The sequence below is a fragment of the Zea mays genome, chromosome 7 (assembly GCF_902167145.1).
Source record: "Zea mays cultivar B73 chromosome 7, Zm-B73-REFERENCE-NAM-5.0, whole genome shotgun sequence".
In the NCBI taxonomy this organism is placed as follows: domain Eukaryota; kingdom Viridiplantae; phylum Streptophyta; class Magnoliopsida; order Poales; family Poaceae; genus Zea; species Zea mays.
Window position 1 is genome coordinate 10,852,515 of NC_050102.1, and position 20,616 is coordinate 10,873,130.

At 51.3% G+C, this 20,616-nt stretch overlaps 1 protein-coding gene across 1 annotated transcript; it reads right to left on the reverse strand.

The window, feature by feature from the left end:
* Positions 1 to 680: 680 nt before the first annotated feature.
* Positions 681 to 4,314, reverse strand: LOC100272246 (uncharacterized). The gene is made up of 7 exons (NM_001146741.1): positions 3,992 to 4,314; positions 3,741 to 3,839; positions 3,504 to 3,623; positions 2,421 to 2,486; positions 1,964 to 2,029; positions 1,784 to 1,858; positions 681 to 1,400 (listed from the first exon to the last, which is right to left on the reverse strand). Exons 1-7 carry the CDS (start codon positions 4,166 to 4,168, stop codon positions 1,146 to 1,148), a joined length of 858 nt encoding a protein of 285 aa, NP_001140213.1. The 5' UTR covers positions 4,169 to 4,314; the 3' UTR covers positions 681 to 1,145.
* Between the last annotated feature and the right edge of the window lie 16,302 nt (positions 4,315 to 20,616).

Genomic DNA, 20,616 nt, shown 5'->3' on the forward strand with positions numbered 1-20,616 from the left:
CCAGGCGACCAGCCCGACTAATCGCGATTAGTCGGACGACTTGTAAACACTGGTCAACGCACAGGTTTAGTCTGGATGGACGTGTGCAGGATACCAATAAGGCGGATTAAGATCCTAAGGATCCTAGAACCCACGACTCCAAGTCTTAATTACGACGACCTTGCTGTCAACAAGTAGTCAACAACAGGTGAAGTAAACCTGACACAGCCCAGTGTCAAACATCCCTGACTGATGACAAAATGATCGGATTAGCAATGACAGCACGTACGGTGGATAAAGGAAAGCCAAACCCTGCCGTGCCGTCGACGGCGATGAACAGCGTGATGACAACAGCTGTTACCCACATCACACACACAGACACACTCTCTCCTCCGAGAAAAGGAAAAAAAAAAGGTGGCAGCACGCATGAATCCTCTGGATCACATGTTAAGTCAGCCTAGCAGAAGGAATATACGTAGCTCCCGCCCGTGCTTTAACAGGCAGTTCTTATCAAGACGGCGACTTGTAGGCAGAAAAGCCAAGACCCGGAGGAGCACGCTCCCCACTAGCGCCCAGCCGATCATCGCACGCTCGGGCCTCCATTGACCCAGACCTCCGCTCCCACTCTATTTTTTTTAAAATAAAATAAAAAGACAAGCTATCACCACCCACCACCACCACCACCACATTCTTTCAGATTTCGTCAACCGTTTGCTCGCTCAGAATTACCAGCACATACATCAGCAGCCTCTTTCCATTGGTCCAAACACCCACTACCAAAAGGGGCGACCGGCGGGCGGCCCTACCACCACCCACCCAAGTCTATGGCCAGTGCACTACACCGCCCAAAGGGAAACAGGCAGCATGAGAGCAGTGCCAGACTCTCTGCTGCCCATCACTTGCACTCATAGGCACATTGAAACCTGGATGCATGAGCATTGCTTTGATTTGAAACAGAACAGGCAAACAGGAGGCTACATAATCATCATATACCAACAATTTTCGGTCCTTTCCTATCCCACGGGTCAGCACACTGGAAACGCACGCTCGGTATATCATACACTTCTTTTTTTCTTCCGGATAATATCGGCGCCTAACAGTACTTTTTAGGGAGAAGGGGGGTGGGTGTTGGAATTGGAAGGCACGCTAAGGACGACGTTACTGTACTAGGATGACGCGTTGGGCTCGGGCTTCAGCGAGTGGCCGTGGCCGTCCAGGGGGTGCTGGGTGTCGTAGATCGCCATCGCGAGCGAGACCGGCATCATGCACAGCGCCTTGGACTGGAGGAACTGCATTGCCGCCCCGATGTCCTCCTCCATCAGCTTCGCCACCTGCTTCTCCGTGCCGTCCGTCGACCACTTCTCCCACACGTGCTGCTGCTGCTGCTGCTGCGGCGCCCCCCCGCCGTCGCCTGCCTCGCCCTGGTCGTTCGAGCAAAGGTTCAGTTTAGAGTGAGCGTAGGAGGAGGTACGGTGCGGTGCGGCTCATGAATGCAGAAATACCGTGAATCTGAACAGTATTGTTAGTCAAGAAAGCGCTCTCATGTATATCATTCACCACTATCGGCGTGTCCGTGCTATGGGGGTGCGAAATTGACAACGTATCTGTTGCCAAGATCGGTTGTGCAGGAGATAGGTCACATGTTTATACCAATAAAACAAAGTTGGCAGGAAAACATAAATCTTTGTTCTGTTCTACATAAGCGAAAGGGGTCGAATAATTTGTGGAAACGAACCATGGTTTCAATCAAACTAATTTCACGATGAGCTGTTGCTCTAAAATTATGTATTCTTGTCTATGTTACCTTAACTGAGAGTGGAATATCAGCAACCAGCTGCGCAACCGCGCCAGCACCGCCCAGTCTGCTCATACTCAGAACCTGAAATTTAAGTATAGAGATCCGTATTTAAATTGATATAAGACATTGGGCGTTCACTGCTGCTTACAGTATTAAAGGCAACATTGCGCTTAAAAAAAAGCATACCTTTACTTGAAGCCTAAGAAACTTCACATAATCAAGGATCTCATCTAGCATGGCTGCCCTATCTGTCTGCACAGTTTGAAGCAATGCATCAAGTTTGCTATCTCAACTTTTTTTTTTCGAAATAACAGATCATAGCTCACTATCCAGTTAATAGGATATCATTTATCGTTCACAATAACCGCATAATTATTCGACTGAACCAAAAGTGGGATTCATATCATTTCAAGCGATATGCAAAACACGGTTGGTGAAACACGGTTATGTACTTATCAAGGAACAAGAATTACCATCTACGCAAATAATCATGTTCCTAAGACAAAAAGAACTAGGCGCACTTTGGTAAGCCCTACTGTCAGGGCATCATAAGCCTGGACCACTTGCTGAAAATTCCATGGCAGATTGGCAGGCATGTCAAACGCGCAAGTATGGCATCTGGAATTGTGGCATGAATTATTACCTTGTTTGTGTTGGGGACTAATTCCTGCAATGCCCTCATCCTTTCTGCAATTCTCTCTCTCCTTAGCTGCATCGGAACACATTGAGGTTTTAAAGAAAAAACTGATAAGAACACCCTATGGGAATTCACAAAGACTTCATTGTAATATAAAACGTTCAGCTGGAAAAAAAAGACATGGAAGTTAACACAAGTAAAAGACAAGCAACAAGGCAGTCTTTCCATTTTTTAAGGCCAAAGTAATGCATTACCGAATTAATAAGTGGTTTACACGTTGAAACACAATCATTAGATACTTCTCCAGTAATCATAGCACACTCAGTAGAAAACAAGTTTCCAGTTTGATGTATGAACTGTCCAAAAGGTGGTGACTTGGAATACAATGCAACATCATGGTTATGCTGCAAGTAGCTCATGATGCTTAAACAGCACGCCATATGCCTCCACCACATCGTCCACCCGACAGCAAGATATGAAAACAACATTTCCCTTAGGCCCTGTTTGGTTCCACCTTAGCTAAACTTTAGCTAGCTAAAGTTTAATTGAAAGTATTATTAGCTAGCTAAAGTTTAGTTAGCAGTGAGGTGTTTGGTTTCCTAGATAATGAACTAGCTAATACAGACAAAAGGATATAGATACCTTTTTTAATATCGCGGGACTATGTCCAGGACAGGTGAAAATCATGGTATACGAGTCAATCACCCAGTATTAGCGGCCATTAGCTGGAGTTCAGAAGATGATGAGATAATAAAATATGAGCTCTAGCTAAAGTTTATCTATCATTGTCGAGACTGTTTGGTTTCAAGATAACTAAAGTTTAGCTGATAATGCTTATCTGAGTGAAACCAAACATGCCCTTAAACACGCCCATTTACATCCGCTAATCTAGTTCACACCCGAGAGAAGCACGGGGGAAAGCAAGTTCCTGATAACAGAAAACGGCACCTGAAATCTCGTGGGCCACTACAGGCACTACTGGCTACATCAACCGCAGATTGCGCAAGCGTCTGCAATGAGATTACGAAAGCGCGACCTAAATTGCAATTATTGTACATCCAAAGGGTGAGGTTCATTAGGTAAATTTACCCTCTCCGCAATACTGTGGGGATCGGTGGCCTGCCCCCGCCGCGCGCGCACCTTGGGCCGCGGGGCTGGCGGCTGCGGCGCCATGCCTCCCTCGCCCGGCTTCGGCTGCGCCTGGAACATCTGCGTGGAAACGGCAAAGAATCAGCAGCAGCATCGAAAATTCCCGAGGGGAGGAGAAAAAAAAGGAGGGGAGCATAGCATTCAGCTGCGACGCCAAATTGGTCCTGCGGCTGCTACCTGCGGAGGCGGTGGGCCGCGGAGGTGCGGCTGGTGCACGCCGCCGGCGCCAGCGAACACCGGCGGGAAGAGGCCGGCGAGCTGCACGGGATCACGGTCCTGCGAAAGGCACCCAGACACACTCAGCCAGGCACTTGTTGATTCACTCGCGAGCACGCCCGCTCCCGCTTGGACGACTAGTAACACAGCAGGAGCAAGGCAGGTGAAGGTGAAGGGGCCAGTCCCGCGGGGCTTGGGACTTGGGAGCTCACCGGCTTGGCCTCGGCGGCGGCGTCGAGGCTGAGGGCGAGGGGGAAGGGGTGGTCCCCGCCAACACCGGCGCCCGCGTGGCCCCCGGCAGCGCCGGCGGAGGCCGCGGAGGGGAAGGCGAAGAAGTGCTCGAGGAAGTCGTCCTCGGAGGCCCCGGACGGCGGTGGCTGCCCCGCCATGGCCGGCAACGTGGGGACGGGGGCGGGGGCGGACGGGGCCCCCACGCGTCAGGGGCCGAAGCTTCTGGCGGCTTGCGACAAGAGACGCCAGTCACCTCAGGTGAGAGACTGGGACTGGGAGCGGTTTGCCTGCTCTGCTGGGGAAGTGTGAAGCTGTAGGAGGAAGCGGAGGCTGCCGTCGGGCGTTTCTTTAGTAGAGGCAGGGGAAGGGGAAAGAGGCGAAGAGCTATGGGCCGTGAGTTATGTGGGCCATACACTCCTGAGATACAAACAGTACGGAACTGGGCCTCGCGGACCGCGTTCGGCTGCCGTAACGTCTGTCTGGGCTGGGGCAGTGGGACGGCCCGGTGACCGGCGATCCGACAAGATTTGCTAAAAGAAATTTATCAGGACGAGCCCAGAGCACACGAACAAGAGGCACAAGACAAGTTTTGCAGAACCAGTAAAAAATCATTACTTTTTTTCGTTTCCCTGTCCTTTTTCTCCCGTACGCGGTAGAGCCACCAGAAGTCGTACAAAGTCGTTCTCTTCCCAACAAACCACATACACAGAGAAATACACAAGACACATGTAGGATTGAGTATCTAACCTCTTTCTGTCTGCATTTTATTATAAGGGGTGTAGAGGTTCTTTATATACAGACTTTGTTTGGATACTCTAATATTAACCCCAATTCACGTGTATTGAGGTGAGGGTGTAAATTAGTTTCACCCAATCCACCTCAATACATGTGGATTGAGCTCAATACTAGAGTACCCAAACTATGTATCAGGGGTAAAACCGGTATTTGCCCATTGTCGGCGTTTCGACCCCGGGGGGTCCCTGGACCGACGAGTAAATTGTCGCTGCGTGCCCCAGCCCAGATGGGTCGGCGCGAGACGTAGCGCGAAGGGGGGAAAGCCAGAGGGAGACAGGCGTAAAAAGGGGAAACCTGCGGCCTTCGTGTTTGTCCCGCGCCCAGGTCGGGTGCGCTTGCAGTAGGGGGTTACAAGCGTCCGCATGGGAGGGAGCGAGAGGCTTACGCGCGCGCCGTCTCGTCCTCCCCGCGCGGCCAACCCTCTGTAAGAGGGCCCTGGACCTTCCTTTTATAGGCGTAAGGAGAGGGTCCAGGTGTACAATGGGAGATGTAGCAGTGTGCTAACGTGTCTAGCAGAGAGGAGCTAGTGCCCTAAGTACATGCCGTCGTGGCAGCCGGAGAGGTTTTGGCACCCTGTTCGTGTAATGTCGTGGCCGTCGGAGGAGCGCTGGAGCCTTGCGGAAGGACAGCTGTCGGGGCTGTCGAGTCCTTGCTGACGTCTCCTTGCTTCCGTAAGGGGGCTGAGAGCCACCGTCGTCATGGAGCACGCGGGGCGCCATCATTACTTGTTTTACCGGGGCAAGCCAGATAGGACGCTGGTCTTGTCCCCCGTAGCCAGAGCTAGCTAGGGGTAGGGTAATGATGGCCCCTCCTGTGGCGTGGTCGGTCCGAGCCCTGGGTTGGGCGAGGCGGAGGTGATAGTCGCCTAGAGGGGGGGGTGAATAGGGCGAAACTGAAATTTACAAATATAAACACAACTACAAGCCGGGTTAGCGTTAGAAATATAAACGAGTCCACGAGAGAGAGTGAAAAACAAATCGCAACCAAATGGAGAGTGTGACACGGGATTTGTTTTACCGAGGTTCGGTTCTCGCAAACCTACTCCCCGTTGAGGAGGCCACAAAGGCCGGGTCTCTTTCAACCCTTCCCTCTCTCAAACGATCCCACGGATCGAGTGAGCTTTCTCTTCTTAATCACTTGGAACACAAAGTTCCCACAAGGATCACCACAAGTTTGGTGTCTCTTGCCTCAATTACAAGTGAGTTTGATCGCAATGAAAGAATCAAGAAAGAAGAAAGCAATCCAAGCGCAAGAGCTCGAAAGAACACAAGCAAATCTCTCTCTAGTCACTAGAGCGTTGTGTGGAATTTGGAGAGGATTTGATCTCTTTGGTGTGTCTAGAATTGAATGCTAGAGCTCTTGTAAGTAGTTGGGAAGTGGAGAACTTGGATGCAATGAATGGTGGGGTGGTTGGGGTATTTATAGCCCCAACCACCAAAAATGACCGTTGGTGGAGGCTGTCTGTTCGATGGCGCACCGGACAGTCCGGTGCACACCGGACATGTCTGGTGCCCCAGCCACGTCACCAGTGCCGTTGGAATCTAACTGTTGGAGTTCTGACTTCTGGGCCCGCCTCGATGTCCGGTGGCGCACCGGACATGAACTGTTCAGTGTCCGGTGCGCCGGTATGGGCGCGCCTGCCTTCTGCGCGCGCTGCGCGCGCATTTAATGTGTTGCAGGTAGCCGTTGGCGCGAAGTAGCCGTTGCTCCAAGGATGCACCGGACAGTCCAGTGCACACCGGACATGTCCGGTGAATTATAGCGGAGCAGCCTTCGTAAAATCCCGAGGCTGGCGAGTTCCAGAGCCGCGTCCCGTTGGAGCACCGGACACTGTCCGGTGTACACCGGACAGTCCGGTGAATTATAGCGCGCCGACTCTGGATTTTCCCGAAGGTGACGAGTTGGAGTTGGATTCCTCTGGTGCACCGGACACTGTCTGGTGGTGCACCGGACACTGTCCGGTGGCACACCGGACAGTCCGGTGCGCCAGACCAGAGGAGCCTTCGGTAGCTCCTTTGCTCTTTTGTCGAACCCAACATTTTGTCTTTTTTATTGGCTAAGTGTGAACCTTTTGCACCTGTAAAACTTATACACTAGAACAAACTAGTTAGTCCAAAGATTTGTGTTGGGCAATTCAACCACCAAAATTATATAGGAACTAGGTGTAAGCCTAATTCCCTTTCAATCTCCCCCTTTTTGGTGATTGATGCCAACACAAACCAAAGCAAATATAGAAGTGCATAATTGAACTAGTTTGCATAATATAAGTGCAAAGGTTGCTTGGAATTGAGCCAATATAACTACTTACAAGATATGCATGGATTGTTTCTTCATTTTTAACATTTTGGACCACGCTTGCACCACATGTTTTGTTTTTGCAAAATCTTTTGTAAATCTTTTCAAAGTTCTTTTGCAAATAGTCAAAGGTAAATGAATAAGAGTTTGCAAAGCATTTTCAAGATTTGAAATTTTCTCCCCCTGTTTCAAATGCTTTTCCTTTGACTAAACAAAACTCCCCCTAAATAAAATCCTCCTTTTAGTGTTCAAGAGGGTTTTGATATATCATTTTTGAAATACTACTTTCTCCCCCTTTTGAACACAATAGAATACCAATTGATAATATTTTTGGAAACACGTTGGTGGTGGTGCGGTCCATTTGCTTTGAGCTCATACTTTCTCCCCCTTTGGCATGAATCGCCAAAAACGGAATCATTAGAGCCCTTAGAAGTACTTTCTTCCCCTTTGGTCATAAATAAATGAGTGAAGATTATACCAAAGACGGAGAGTGAAGCGGAGCGACGGCGAAGAATGAGTAGTAGAGTGGAGTGGAAGCCTTTGTTTTCGCCGAAGACTCCAATTCCCTTTCAATATACCTATGACTTGGTTGGAAATATACTTGAGAACACATTAGTCATAACATATATCAAAGAGACATGATCAAAGGTATATTTATGAGCTATGTGTGTAAATTAGCAAAAGAAATTCCTAGAATCAAGAATATTGAGCTCATGCCTAAGTTTGGTAAAAGATTGTTCATCAAGTGGCTTGGTAAAGATATCGGCTAATTGATCTTTAGTATTAATGTATGCAATCTCGATATCTCCCTTTTGTTGGTGATCCCTAAGAAAATGATACCGAATGGCTATGTGCTTAGTGCGGCTATGCTCGACGGGATTGTCGGCCATTTTGATTGCACTCTCATTATCACATAGCAAAGGGACTTTGGTTAATTTGTAACCGTAGTCCCGCAGGATTTGCCTCATCCAGAGCAATTGCGCGCAACAATGACCTGCGGCAATGTACTCGGCTTCGGCGGTTGAAAGGGCGACCGAATTTTGCTTCTTTGAAGCCCAAGACACCAAGGATCTTCCCAAGAACTGGCAAGTCCCCGATGTGCTCTTTCTATTAATCTTACACCCCGCCCAATCGGCATCCGAATAACCAGTCAAATCAAATGTGGATCCCCGAGGGTACCAAAGCCCAAACTTAGGTGTGTAAACCAAATATCTCAAGATTCGTTTTACGGCCGTAAGGTGGGATTCCTTAGGGTCGGATTGGAATCTTGCACACATGCATACGGAAAGCATAATGTCCGGTCGAGATGCACATAAATAGAGCAATGAACCAATCATCGACCGGTATACCTTTTGATCCACGGACTTACCTCCCGTGTCGAGGTCGAGATGCCCATTTGTTCCCATGGGTGTCTTGATGGGCTTGGCATCCTTCATTCCAAACTTGCTTAGTATATCTTGAGTATACTTCGTTTGGCAAATGAAGGTACCCTCTTGGAGTTGCTTGACTTGGAATCCTAGAAAATATTTCAACTCCCCCATCATAGACATCTCGAATTTCTGTGTCATGATCCTACTAAATTCTTCACATGTAGATTCGTTAGTAGACCCAAATATGATATCATCAACATAAATTTGGCCTACAAACAAATCATTGTCAAGAGTTTTAGTGAATAAAGTAGGATCGGCCTTGCCGACTTTGAAGCCATTAGTAATAAGGAAATCTCTAAGGCATTCATACCATGCTCTTGGGGCTTGCTTGAGCCCATAAAGCGCCTTAGAGAGCCTATAAACATGGTTAGGGTACTTACTATCTTCAAAGCCGGGAGGTTGCTCAACATAGACCTCCTCCTTGATTGGTCCATTAAGGAAGGCACTTTTCACGTCCATTTGATAAAGCTTGAAGCCATGGTAAGTAGCATAGGCTAATAATATGCGAATTGACTCAAGCCTAGCTACGGGTGCATAGGTTTCACCAAAATCCAAACCTTCGACTTGTGAATACCCCTTGGCCACGAGTCGAGCTTTGTTCCTTGTCACCACACCATGCTCGTCTTGCTTGTTGCGGAAGACCCACTTGGTTCCTACAACATTTTGGTTAGGACGTGGAACTAAATGCCATACCTCATTCCTCGTGAAGTTGTTGAGCTCCTCTTGCATCGCCATCACCCAATCCGAATCTTGGAGTGCTTCCTCTACCCTGTGTGGCTCAATAGAGGAAACAAAAGAGTAATGTTCACAAAAATGTGCAACACGAGATCTAGTGGTTACCCCCTTATGAATGTCGCCGAGGATGGTGTCGACGGGGTGATCTCGTTGGATTGCTTGGTGGACTCTTGGGTGTGGCGGCCTTGGTTCTTCATCCTCCTTGTCTTGATCATTTGCATCTCCCCCTTGATCATTGCCGTCATCTTGAGGTGGATCATTTGCTTGATCTTCTACTTCATCAACTTGAGCTTCATCCTCATTTTGAGTTGGTGGAGAAGCTTGCGTGGAGGAGGATGGTTGATCTTGTGCATTTGGAGGCTCTTTGGATTCTTTAGGACACACATCCCCAATGGACATGTTCCTTAGCGCGATGCACGGAGCCTCTTCAATACCTATCTCATCAAGATCAACTTGCTCTACTTGAGAGCCGTTAGTCTCATCAAACACAACGTCACAAGAAACTTCAACAAGTCCTGAGGACTTGTTAAAGACTCTATATGCCCTTGTGTTTGAGTCATATCCTAGTAAAAAGCCTTCTACAGTCTTAGGAGCAAATTTAGATTTTCTACCTCTTTTAACAAGAATAAAGCATTTGCTACCAAAGACTCTAAAATATGAAATATTGGGCTTTTTACCGGTTAGGAGTTCATATGATGTCTTCTTGAGGATTCGGTGAAGATATAACCGGTTGATGGCGTAGCAGGCGGTGTTGACCGCCTCGGCCCAAAACCGATCCGGTGTCTTGTACTCATCAAGCATGGTTCTTGCCATGTCCAATAGAGTTCGATTCTTCCTCTCCACTACACCATTTTGTTGTGGAGTGTAGGGAGAAGAGAACTCATGCTTGATGCCCTCCTCCTCAAGGAAGCCTTCAATTTGAGAGTTCTTGAACTCTGTCCCGTTGTCGCTTCTAATTTTCTTGATCCTTAAGCCGAACTCATTTTGAGCCCGTCTCAAGAATCCCTTTAAGGTCTCTTGGGTATGAGATTTTTCCTGCAAAAAGAACACCCAAGTGAAGCGAGAATAATCATCCACAATAACTAGACAATACTTACTCCCGCCGATGCTTATGTAAGCGATCGGGCCGAATAAATCCATGTGTAGGAGCTCTAGTGGCCTGTCACTAGTCATGATGTTCTTGTGTGGATGATGAGTGCCAACTTGCTTCCCGGCTTGGCATGCGCTACAAATCCTGTCTTTCTCAAAATGAACATTTGTTAGTCCTAAAATGTGCTCTCCCTTTAGAAGCTTATGAAGATTCTTCATTCCAACATGGGCTAGTCGGCGGTGCCAGAGCCAACCCAAGTTAGTCTTAGCAATTAAGCAAGTGTCGAGTTCAGCTCTATCAAAATCTACCAAGTATAGCTGACCCTCTAACACTCCCTTAAATGCTATTGAATCATCACTTCTTCTAAAGACAGTGACACCTACATCAGTAAATAGACAGTTGTAGCCCATTTGACATAGTTGTGAAACGGAAAGCAAATTGTAATCTAAAGAATCTACAAGAAAAACATTGGAAATAGTATGGTCAGGTGATATAGCAATTTTACCCAATCCTTTGACCAAACCTTGATTTCCATCCCCGAATGTGATAGCTTGTTGGGGATCTTGGTTTTTCTCATATGAGGAGAACATCTTCTTCTCCCCTGTCATGTGGTTTGTGCACCCGCTGTCGAGTATCCAACTTGAGCCCCCGGATGCATAAACCTACAAAAAAAATTTAGTTCTTGATTTTAGGTACCCAAACGGTTTTGGGTCCTTTGGCATTAGAAACAAGAACTTTGGGTACCCAAACACAAGTCTTGGAGCCCTTGTGTTTGCCCCCAACAAACTTGGCAACTACCTTGCCGGATTTGTTAGTTAAAACATATGATGCATCAAACGTTTTAGAGAAATGTCATGCTCATTTGATGCACTAGGAGTTTTCTTCTTAGGCAACTTAGCACGGATTGGTTGCCTAGAGCTAGATGTCTCACCCTTATACATAAAAGCATGGTTAGGGCCAGAGTGAGACTTCCTAGAGTGAATTTTCCTAATTTTGCTCTCAGGATAACCGGCAGGGTATAAAATGTAACCCTCGTTATCCTGAGGCATGGGAGCCTTGCCCTTAACAAAATTTGACAATTTTTTAGGAGGGGAATTAAGTTTGACATTGTCTCCCCTTTGGTAGCCAATGCCATCCTTAATGCCAGGGTGTCTCCCATTATAGAGCATACTTCTAGCAAATTTGAACTTTTCATTTTCTAAGTTATGCTCGGCAATTTTTGCATCTAATATTGCTATATGATCATTTTGTTGTTTAATCAAGGTCATGTGATCATGAATAGCATTAATATCAACATCTCTACATCTAGTACAAATGGAAACATGCTCAACACTAGATGTAGAGGGTTTGCATGAATTAAGTTCAACGATCTTAGCACGCAAGATATCATTACTATCTCTAAGATCGGAAATTGTAACATTGCAAACATCTAGTTCTTTAGCCTTAGCAATTAAATTTTCATTTTCTACTCTAAGGCTAGCAAGAGAAATGTTTAATTCTTCAATCTTAGCAAGCAAATCATCATTATCATTTCTAAGATTGGGAATTGAAACATTACAAACATGTGAGTCAACCTTAGCATTTAAACTAGCATTTTCATTTCTAAGGTTGGTAATAGTATCATGGCAAGTACTTAGCTCACTAGATAATTTCTCACATTTTTCTACCTCTAGAGCATAAGCATTTTTAACCTTAACATGCTTTTTATTTTCCTTGATTAGGAAGTCCTCTTGGGAGTCCAAGAGGTCATCCTTTTCATGGATGGCACTAATTAGCTCATTTAGTTTTCCTTTTGTTCCATGTTAAGGTTGGCAAAAAGAATGCGCAAGTTATCCTCCTCATTGCTAGCATCATCCTCATCACTAGAGGTTTCATATTTAGTGGAGGATCTTGATTTTACCTTCTTCCTTTTGCCGTCCTTTGCCATGAGGCACTTGTGGCCGACGTTTGGGAAGAGGAGTCCCTTGGTGACGGTGATGTTGGCGGCGTCCTCGTCGGAGGAGGAGTCGGTGGAGCTCTCGTCGGAGTCCCACTCGCGGCACACGTGGGCATCGCCACCCCTCTTCTTGTGGTACCTCTTCTTTTCTTTCCTCTTTCCCTTCTTGTCGTTATCCCTGTCACTGTCACTTGATAATGGACATTTAGCGATAAAGTGACCGGGCTTACCACACTTGTAGCAAACCTTCTTGGAACGGGATTTGTAATCCTTCCCCTTCCGTTGCTTGAGGATTTGGCGAAAGCTTTTGATGATTAAAGCCATCTCCTCATTGTCGAGCTTGGAGGCGTCAATTGGTTGTCTACTCGGTGTAGACTCCTCCTTCTTCTCCTCCGTCGCCTTAAATGCCACCGGTTGTGCTTCGGACGTGGAGGGTTCATCAAGCTCGTTGATCTTCTTGGAGCCCTTGATCATACATTCAAAGCTCACAAAATTCCTGATAACTTCCTCGGGGGTCATTTGAGTATATCTAGGATTACCACGAATTAATTGAACTTGAGTGGGGTTAAGGAAAATGAGTGATCTAAGAATAACCTTAACCACCTCGTGGTCATCCCACTTCTTGCTCCCGAGGTTGCGCACTTGGTTCACCAAAGTCTTGAGCCGGTTGTACATGTCTTGTGGCTCTTCCCCTTGGCGAAGTCGAAAGCGACCGAGCTCCCCCTCGATCGTTTCCCGCTTGGTGATCTTTGTTAGTTCATCACCCTCGTGCGCGGTCTTGAGGAGGTCCCAAATTTCCTTTGCATTCTTCAACCCTTGCACCTTGTTGTATTCCTCTCTATTTAGAGAGGCCAAGAGTATGGTTGTGGCTTGGGAGTTGAAGTGCTCGATTTGGGCCACCTCGTCCTCATCATAATCCTCATCCCTTACGGAGGGTACCTGTGCTCCAAACTCAACAACATTCCATATACTTTTGTGGAGTGAGGTTAGATGAAATTTCATTAAATCACTCCACCTAGCATAATCTTCACCGTCAAAGGTTGGCGGTTTGCCTAATGGAACGGAAAGTAATGGAGTATGTCTAGATGTACGAGGATAGTGTAAGGGGATCTTACTAAACTTCTTACGCTCTTGGCGTTTAGAAGTTACGGAGGGCGCATCGGAGCCGGAGGTCGATGTTGATGAAGTGTCGGTCTCGTAGTAGACCACTTTCCTCATCCTCTTGTGCTTGTCCCCACTCCGATGTGGCTTGTGAGAGGAAGATCTCTCCTTCTTCTCTTTGTGGTGAGAAGAAGATTTCTTCTCCTTCCCTTTGTTGGAGGAGCTCTTCTTCTTCTCCTTCCTCTTGGTGCGGGACTCTTCCGATGAAGTGCTCCCGTGGCTTGTAGTGGGCTTTTCGCCGGTCTCCATCTCCTTCTTGGCGTGATCTTCCGACATCACTTCGAGCGGTTAGGCTCTAATGAAGCACCGGGCTCCGATACCAATTGATAGTCGCCTAGAGGGGGGGTGAATAGGGCGAAACTGAAATTTACAAATATAAACACAACTACAAGCCGGGTTAGCGTTAGAAATATAAACGAGTCCACGAGAGAGGGTGAAAAACAAATCGCAACCAAATGGAGAGTGTGACACGGGATTTGTTTTACCGAGGTTCGGTTCTCGCAAACCTACTCCCCGTTGAGGAGGCCACAAAGGCCGGGTCTCTTTCAACCCTTCCCTCTCTCAAACGATCCCACGGATCGAGTGAGCTTTCTCTTCTTAATCACTTGGAACACAAAGTTCCCACAAGGATCACCACAAGTTTGGTGTCTCTTGCCTCAATTACAAGTGAGTTTGATCGCAATGAAAGAATCAAGAAAGAAGAAAGCAATCCAAGCGCAAGAGCTCGAAAGAACACAAGCAAATCTCTCTCTAGTCACTAGAGCGTTGTGTGGAATTTGGAGAGGATTTGATCTCTTTGGTGTGTCTAGAATTGAATGCTAGAGCTCTTGTAAGTAGTTGGGAAGTGGAGAACTTGGATGCAATGAATGGTGGGGTGGTTGGGGTATTTATAGCCCCAACCACCAAAAATGACCGTTGGTGGAGGCTGTCTGTTCGATGGCGCACCGGACAGTCCGGTGCACACCGGACATGTCCGGTGCCCCAGCCACGTCACCAGTGACGTTGGAATCTGACCGTTGGAGTTCTGACTTCTAGGCCCGCCTCGATGTCCGATGGCGCACCGGACATGAACTGTTCAGTGTCCGGTGCGCCGGTATGGGCGCGCCTGCCTTCTGCGCGCGCTGCGCGCGCATTTAATGCGTTGCAGGTAGCCGTTGGCGCGAAGTAGCCGTTGCTCCAAGGATGCACCGAACAGTCCGGTGCACACCAGACATGTCCGGTGAATTATAGCGGAGCAGCCTTCGTAAAATCCCGAGGCTGGCGAGTTCCAGAGCCGCGTCCCGTTGGAGCACCGGACACTGTCCGGTGTACACCGGACAGTCCGGTGAATTATAGCGCGCCGACTCTGGATTTTCCCGAAGGTGACGAGTTGGAGTTGGATTCCTCTGGTGCACCGGACACTGTCTGGTGGTGCACCGGACACTGTCCGGTGGCACACCGGACAGTCCGGTGCGCCAGACCAGAGGAGCCTTCGGTAGCTCCTTTGCTCTTTTGTCGAACCCAACATTTGGTCTTTTTTATTGGCTAAGTGTGAACCTTTTGCACCTGTAAAACTTATACACTAGAACAAACTAGTTAGTCCAAAGATTTGTGTTGGGCAATTCAACCACCAAAATTATATAGGAACTAGGTGTAAGCCTAATTCCCTTTCAGGAGGCTCCTGCGAGGTCGAGGTCGAGTCTGTCTTCCGAGGTCGAGTCCGAGCCCCTGGGTCGGGCGAGGCGGAGTTCGTCGTCTTCCGGGGCCGAGGCCGAGTCCGAGCCCTAGGGTCAGGCGAGGCGGAGTTCGTCGTCTTCCGGGGTCGAGGCCTAGTTCGAGCCCTAGGGTCGGGCGAGGCGGAGCCTCCTATGGCGCCCGAGGCCAGACTTGGCTGCTGTCAGCCTCACTCTGTCGAGTGGCACAGCAGTCGGAGCGGCGCAGGCGGTGCTATCCTCTTGTCAGGCCGGTCAGTGGAGCGGCGAAGTGACTGCGGTCACTTCGGCTCTGTCGACTGAAGGGCGCGCGTCAGGATAAGGTGTCAGGATACGGTCGGTCGGCGTGGCGATTTGGCCAAGGTTGCTTCTAGGCGAAGACTGGGCCTCGGGCGAGCCGAAGGTGTGTCCGTTGCTTGAGGGGGCCCTCGGGCGAGACGTAAATCCTCTGGGGTCGGCTGCCCTTGCCCGAGGCTAGGCTCGGGCGAGGCGAGATCGTGTCCTTGAGTGGACCGAGCCTTGACTTAATCGCACCCATCAGGCCTTTGCAGCTTTGTGCTGATGGGGGTTACCAGCTGAGATTAGTAGTCTTGGGGGTACCCCTAATTATGGTCCCCGACAGTAGCCCCCGAGCCTCAAAGGGAGTGTTAATACTCGCTTGGAGGCTTTTGTCGCACTTTTTTGCAAGGGGACCGGCCTTTCTCGGTTGCATTTTGTTCCAGTGGGTGCGCGTGAGCGCACCCGCCGGGTGTAGCCCCCGAGGCCTCGGAGGAGTGGTTTGACTCCTTCGAGGTCTTAATGCGTTTCGTGATGCTTCGTCCGGTCTGGTTGTTCCCTCATGCGAGCTGGCCGTAGCCCGGGTGCACGGTCGGGTTCCAAGTTCTCGGGCCGGTATGTTGACGCTGTCAACGTTTGGCCGGAGCCGGGTTTGCGAGAGCAGCCCCCGAGCCTCCGCATAGAGCGAGAGGGCGGTCAAGGACAGACTCGACTCTTTTACATATGCCCCTGTGTCGCCTTTCCGCAAGGAGGAGGGGGGAAAAGCGCCATGTTGCCCTTGGAGGGCGCCGAACATGGTGTCTCCAGTGAGCTGCTAACGGGTAATCCGAGTGGACGCCCGTGCCCCATTTGTTAGGGGTCGGCTAGTGGCCCGGAGGCGCGCTCCAAAAGTACCTGCGGGTGATTTGCCGGACTCGGTCCCCTTTTGACGGGGTCCGAAGGCTCGATGCCTCCCTCTGATGGGATTCCGTTACAAAAATTGTTCTCGTTGGTCTCGGAAATGTCCTAGGGTACCTCGGGAGCGTAGCCCGAGCCTTGGTTATGTATCGAACGTACCCAGGGTCATCCCTCGCTCTGCGTCTAAGGCGGCTGTCGAACCCTTTCGAGGGCCAGCCTACGAACCCCTGATCAGTAGTGGGCGCGGAGCCCGAGTGGCCTGAGGCGGCCGTTGAACCCTTCCGAGGGGCCGGCCTTCGAACCTCTGACCAGTAGTGGGCGCGGAGCCCGAGCGCTCTGAGGCGGCTGTTGAACCCCTCCGAGGGGCCAGCCTTCGAACCTCTGATCAGTAGGGGGGCTCGGGGCTCGTTTTCTTCACGGAGAAGGATCCCTTTTGGGGTATCCCCTTTCCAGGTCCCTGTTGTAAGAGAGAGAAAGAGGAAGATGAAAAGGATACGAAATCGAATGACGTGGCGCACCTTTTTTGACGCGGTCATTATGGTGGAAGCGAAGCGTCGCCTGCTTCGCCCGCCAAAGGTGTCGCCCGTCCTGCCGCAGAGTTAATGCGACGAGACGAGTGGTTCACGGGGCAGCCGTTGCGCATGCGCGAGCCGTTCGAGGAACGGAACACGGGCGCGCCGTCTTCACGCCGTGGGGGAGGGTTCTCTCGCTGTCCCTGGAGGGGACGTGAGCTTGGCTGACGACTTGACCGCTGCTTCCGCCCGCCTGCCACCGCCATTACTGCCGGCCCATTTCTGGCCGTATCGACCGTCGCGCCTTCTCCCGCGGCTGACTAACCCATGACCGACGTGCCTGGTTGGCACTGTTGGGTCATACGCAGGGTTGCCTCGAGTCGCGGTACTGGTTCCGCAGTCGAGGAGGCACGGTAGTGGCGCGAGTGGTGCAGTTTCTTGCACGTAGCAACCAGTGCGCCGGTTACATGACGTGTGGGCCTGGGCCCCCTTGTTGGACTCGTTGGAGTCGAAAGGTTGCGCCCACTTGGTGCGGTTGCATGCCGCCTGCATGGCGGTCCGCCCTTTCACCCGCTGGTCTAGGCGAAAGCGGAGGAGTGCTCGTAACCGCTGGGCAGTTGCGCGCACCGCGCGCGGCGGTTTGGCTTCTTCTGCCCTGGGCCAGCTTGCATGACGCGTGGGACCCAGCCCCCGTGTCGTAGGGGGAGGACCTTGGAGCGTGTTGGAGAAGACTCAGCCCGCGATGGCTGAGGACGCAAGTGGGGAGAGTTGCCTTTAAAAGGAGGGTGACCCCTTGAAAGGCAACCATGTCTTCGCGCTCCCCTTATGCATCGCGTCTTTCCACCTTCCGAGCCTCCGGATGGGGGACACTCGCAGTTCTTCCGCCTTGTCGTTGGAGGAACGCAACTTCGCGGAAGTTGGTACCTTTCAGCCATCGTTCGGCTTCAAAGATTTTCATCAGGCAGCCCGGTCGCATCCCCTCGCCGGTGGTCAGCCAAGACGGTGACCACCAGTTCGATGGTGGGGAGAAGCGAGCCGGGCTGCAATCTTGATCCCGCCCTCAGCTTCAAGGATCTTCATCATCCTGGCTGGGGCGGAGGCTGGGCTGAGCCGGAGCTCTACCTCCCGCGCGGGTTCGTGGGTCACCTTCTCCCTCAGCATTCAAGGGAGAGGGCGCTCACCGGCCTAGTGGGAGGGTCAGACTCCGACAACGCGGGGCTGGTCGGTGGCGAGCGTCGTCAGCTTCAGCGCGTTAGGCTCGCTGGCTCGGCTGGCTCTGGCTCGGCTCCCGGTGCCCCCTCCCGCCGCAAGAGCGGTTGTCGCGCCGCGCGCACCGGAGGACCGCCCAAGACGTCGCGCGCTGCCAGGGCGGCGTTCGTGTTCTGGGGCTGTCCTGCCTTTGCCCCGGTACGGCGCCTCTGCGCGGAGGTCGGTGCTCCGCTCGTCCGGGAGGATCCGAGTGGGGATCTGCCGGTGGGCAGATGGCTTCCGTCGTCGGCGCTGAGGTGGTGGCGGCTGAAGAAGTCCTCGTCGCCGACGGGATCACCTTCACCATCTGCGCTCCGGGCCTCCGGCTCTTTGGCTTTGATAGCTTGTCCTCGCCCCTCGAGCGGAGACGCGGGTGAGGGCATTGTCGCAGCGGCGTCCGTCCTGAGGCCATCGCCGCTGTAGTTTGGCCACCTGGAGCGGAGGTCGTTGTCGCTGTTGCTGGAGCGGGCGGCGGTGAGCCACCCAGAGCCTTATCGCCCCGCGGGCCCTCCAATGTGGGGGGTTGTTCATACCCGCGGGGACGGAACCGGAGTTCCATTTGTAATGGCACCTTGAGTGCCGGTGTCTTGTTCATTGTGGCTGTCGGGGCCTGAACATGTATGTATCTTCGGCACGGAGCCGTGTTTTTTCCTCATTTCGAGCACTAGGACTCGCCTGTCGGCTAACTGAACCGCTTAACCAAGTGTGAGTTGCCTCGTGCGAAGGTGACGAGTGAGGTATCCGTATCCCGGAGGTGTAGGAGTCCCTCGGCTCGGTCGGCCTTGCCGCCCGAGGCTTCTCTTGCTTGGTTAAATGATCCCTCGGCCGCTCTTTGATGAGCCGAAGCCGAAGGCAGCGGTGTCAGTGTGGACAGAGGCAGAGTTGGCTCGAAAAGAAGACTTCATCGGCCGGAGCCTGGCCGGGTCGTCCACTGGCGGGACCGACGCCGGAGTCGAGTTGCCGAGGCCACGAGCCGGGCTGATGTCCTTGGAGGACAGCTGGCTGAGGCTTCGGGGTGGCCGGCCGAGCTGTCTGCTCGGGCCGAATTCCTGGAGAAGACCCTGGCGGCGATGGCCCGGGCGCGGTGCTGATGTCGTCCTTCGGAGTAGAGATCCTCCGACCGCGTTGCCGCCCGAGGCTAGGTCGGACTTCGCCGAAGGTGTAGTTGACGCCGAGGGTGCTGTTGTTCCCTTCAACTGTCAAGGTCCGAGCCTATAGGATCGGTTTATCTTGTAGTGTGCATATGTTTTCTGCGGCCGCCGAGGCCCAAACATACTGTCGTCGTGTTGTAAAGTCGCGTTTCTTTTCCTCTTGTTTCGAGTGTCTGGACTTATTTGTCGGTAACAGAATTGTTTGTCCGAGCGAGAGTTACTTTTCACGGAAGGTGATGAGTGAGGTATCAGTATCCCAGAGGCGTAGGAGTCCCTCGGCTCGGTCGGCCTTGCCGCTTACGTGTACTCTTACTAGTCCGTAGGATTATGCTATCGATATAGTCGAGAAGGCCCAAAAAATCGTTTCGACAGAAGAGTTTTCGAGCGTGAAGACTTGTTCGGTCCGCGGAATCACTTATCCGAGCGTGAATTACTTATCGCAGAAGGTGATGAGTGAGGTATCCGTATCCCGGAGGCGTAGGAGTCCCTCGGCTCGGTCAGCCTTGGCTGCTTACGTGTACTCCGTCGTTTTCAGGATCCCACTTTCGAAGTAGTCGAAAAGCACGAAAGACATTCTGGCAGAAAAGATCTTTTCCGAGGAAAATTTTGACGCGGAGGGGGTTCCCCCCTTCTAGCCCTCGAGGGAGGGTTGGGCTTTGCCGAGGCAAGGCTGACCCTTCCTTGATGGTTAGACTTTGTGTGTGAATGAGGTGTACAAACGACTTGAAAGCATCTTAAGGGTAGAAGCGACGTAGCTGTCAGATGTTCCAAGCGTTGCTGTAGACCTCGCCTTGACTGTTGGCCAGCTTGTACGTCCCGGGCTTCAGAACCTTGGCGATGACGAACGGCCCTTCCCAGGGAGGCGTGAGCTTGTGCCGCCCTCGGGCATCTTGTCGCAGCCGAAGCACCAGGTCGCCCACCTGGACGTCTCGGGACCGAACCCCTCGGGCGTGGTAGCGTCGCAGGGACTGCTGGTACCGCGCCGAGTGTAGTAAGGCCATGTCCTGAGCCTCTTCCAGCTGGTCCAGTGAGTCTTCTCGGTTAGCTCGATTACTTTGGTCGTCGTAGGCCCTTGTCCTCGGGGAACCGTATTCTAAGTCTGTGGGCAAGATGGCCTCGGCCCCATAGACTAGAAAGAACGGTGTGAAGCCCGTGGCTCGGCTCGGCGTCGTCCTCAGACTCCAGACCACCGAGGGGAGCTCCCTCATCCATCGCTTGCCGAACTTGTTGAGGTCGTTGTAGATCCGTGGCTTGAGTCCTTGCAGAATCATGCCGTTGGCACGCTCTACTTGCCCATTCGTCATGGGGTGAGCCACGGCGGCCCAGTCCACCCGGATGTGGTGATCCTCGCAGAAGTCCAGGAACTCTCTGCCGGTGAACTGGGTGCCG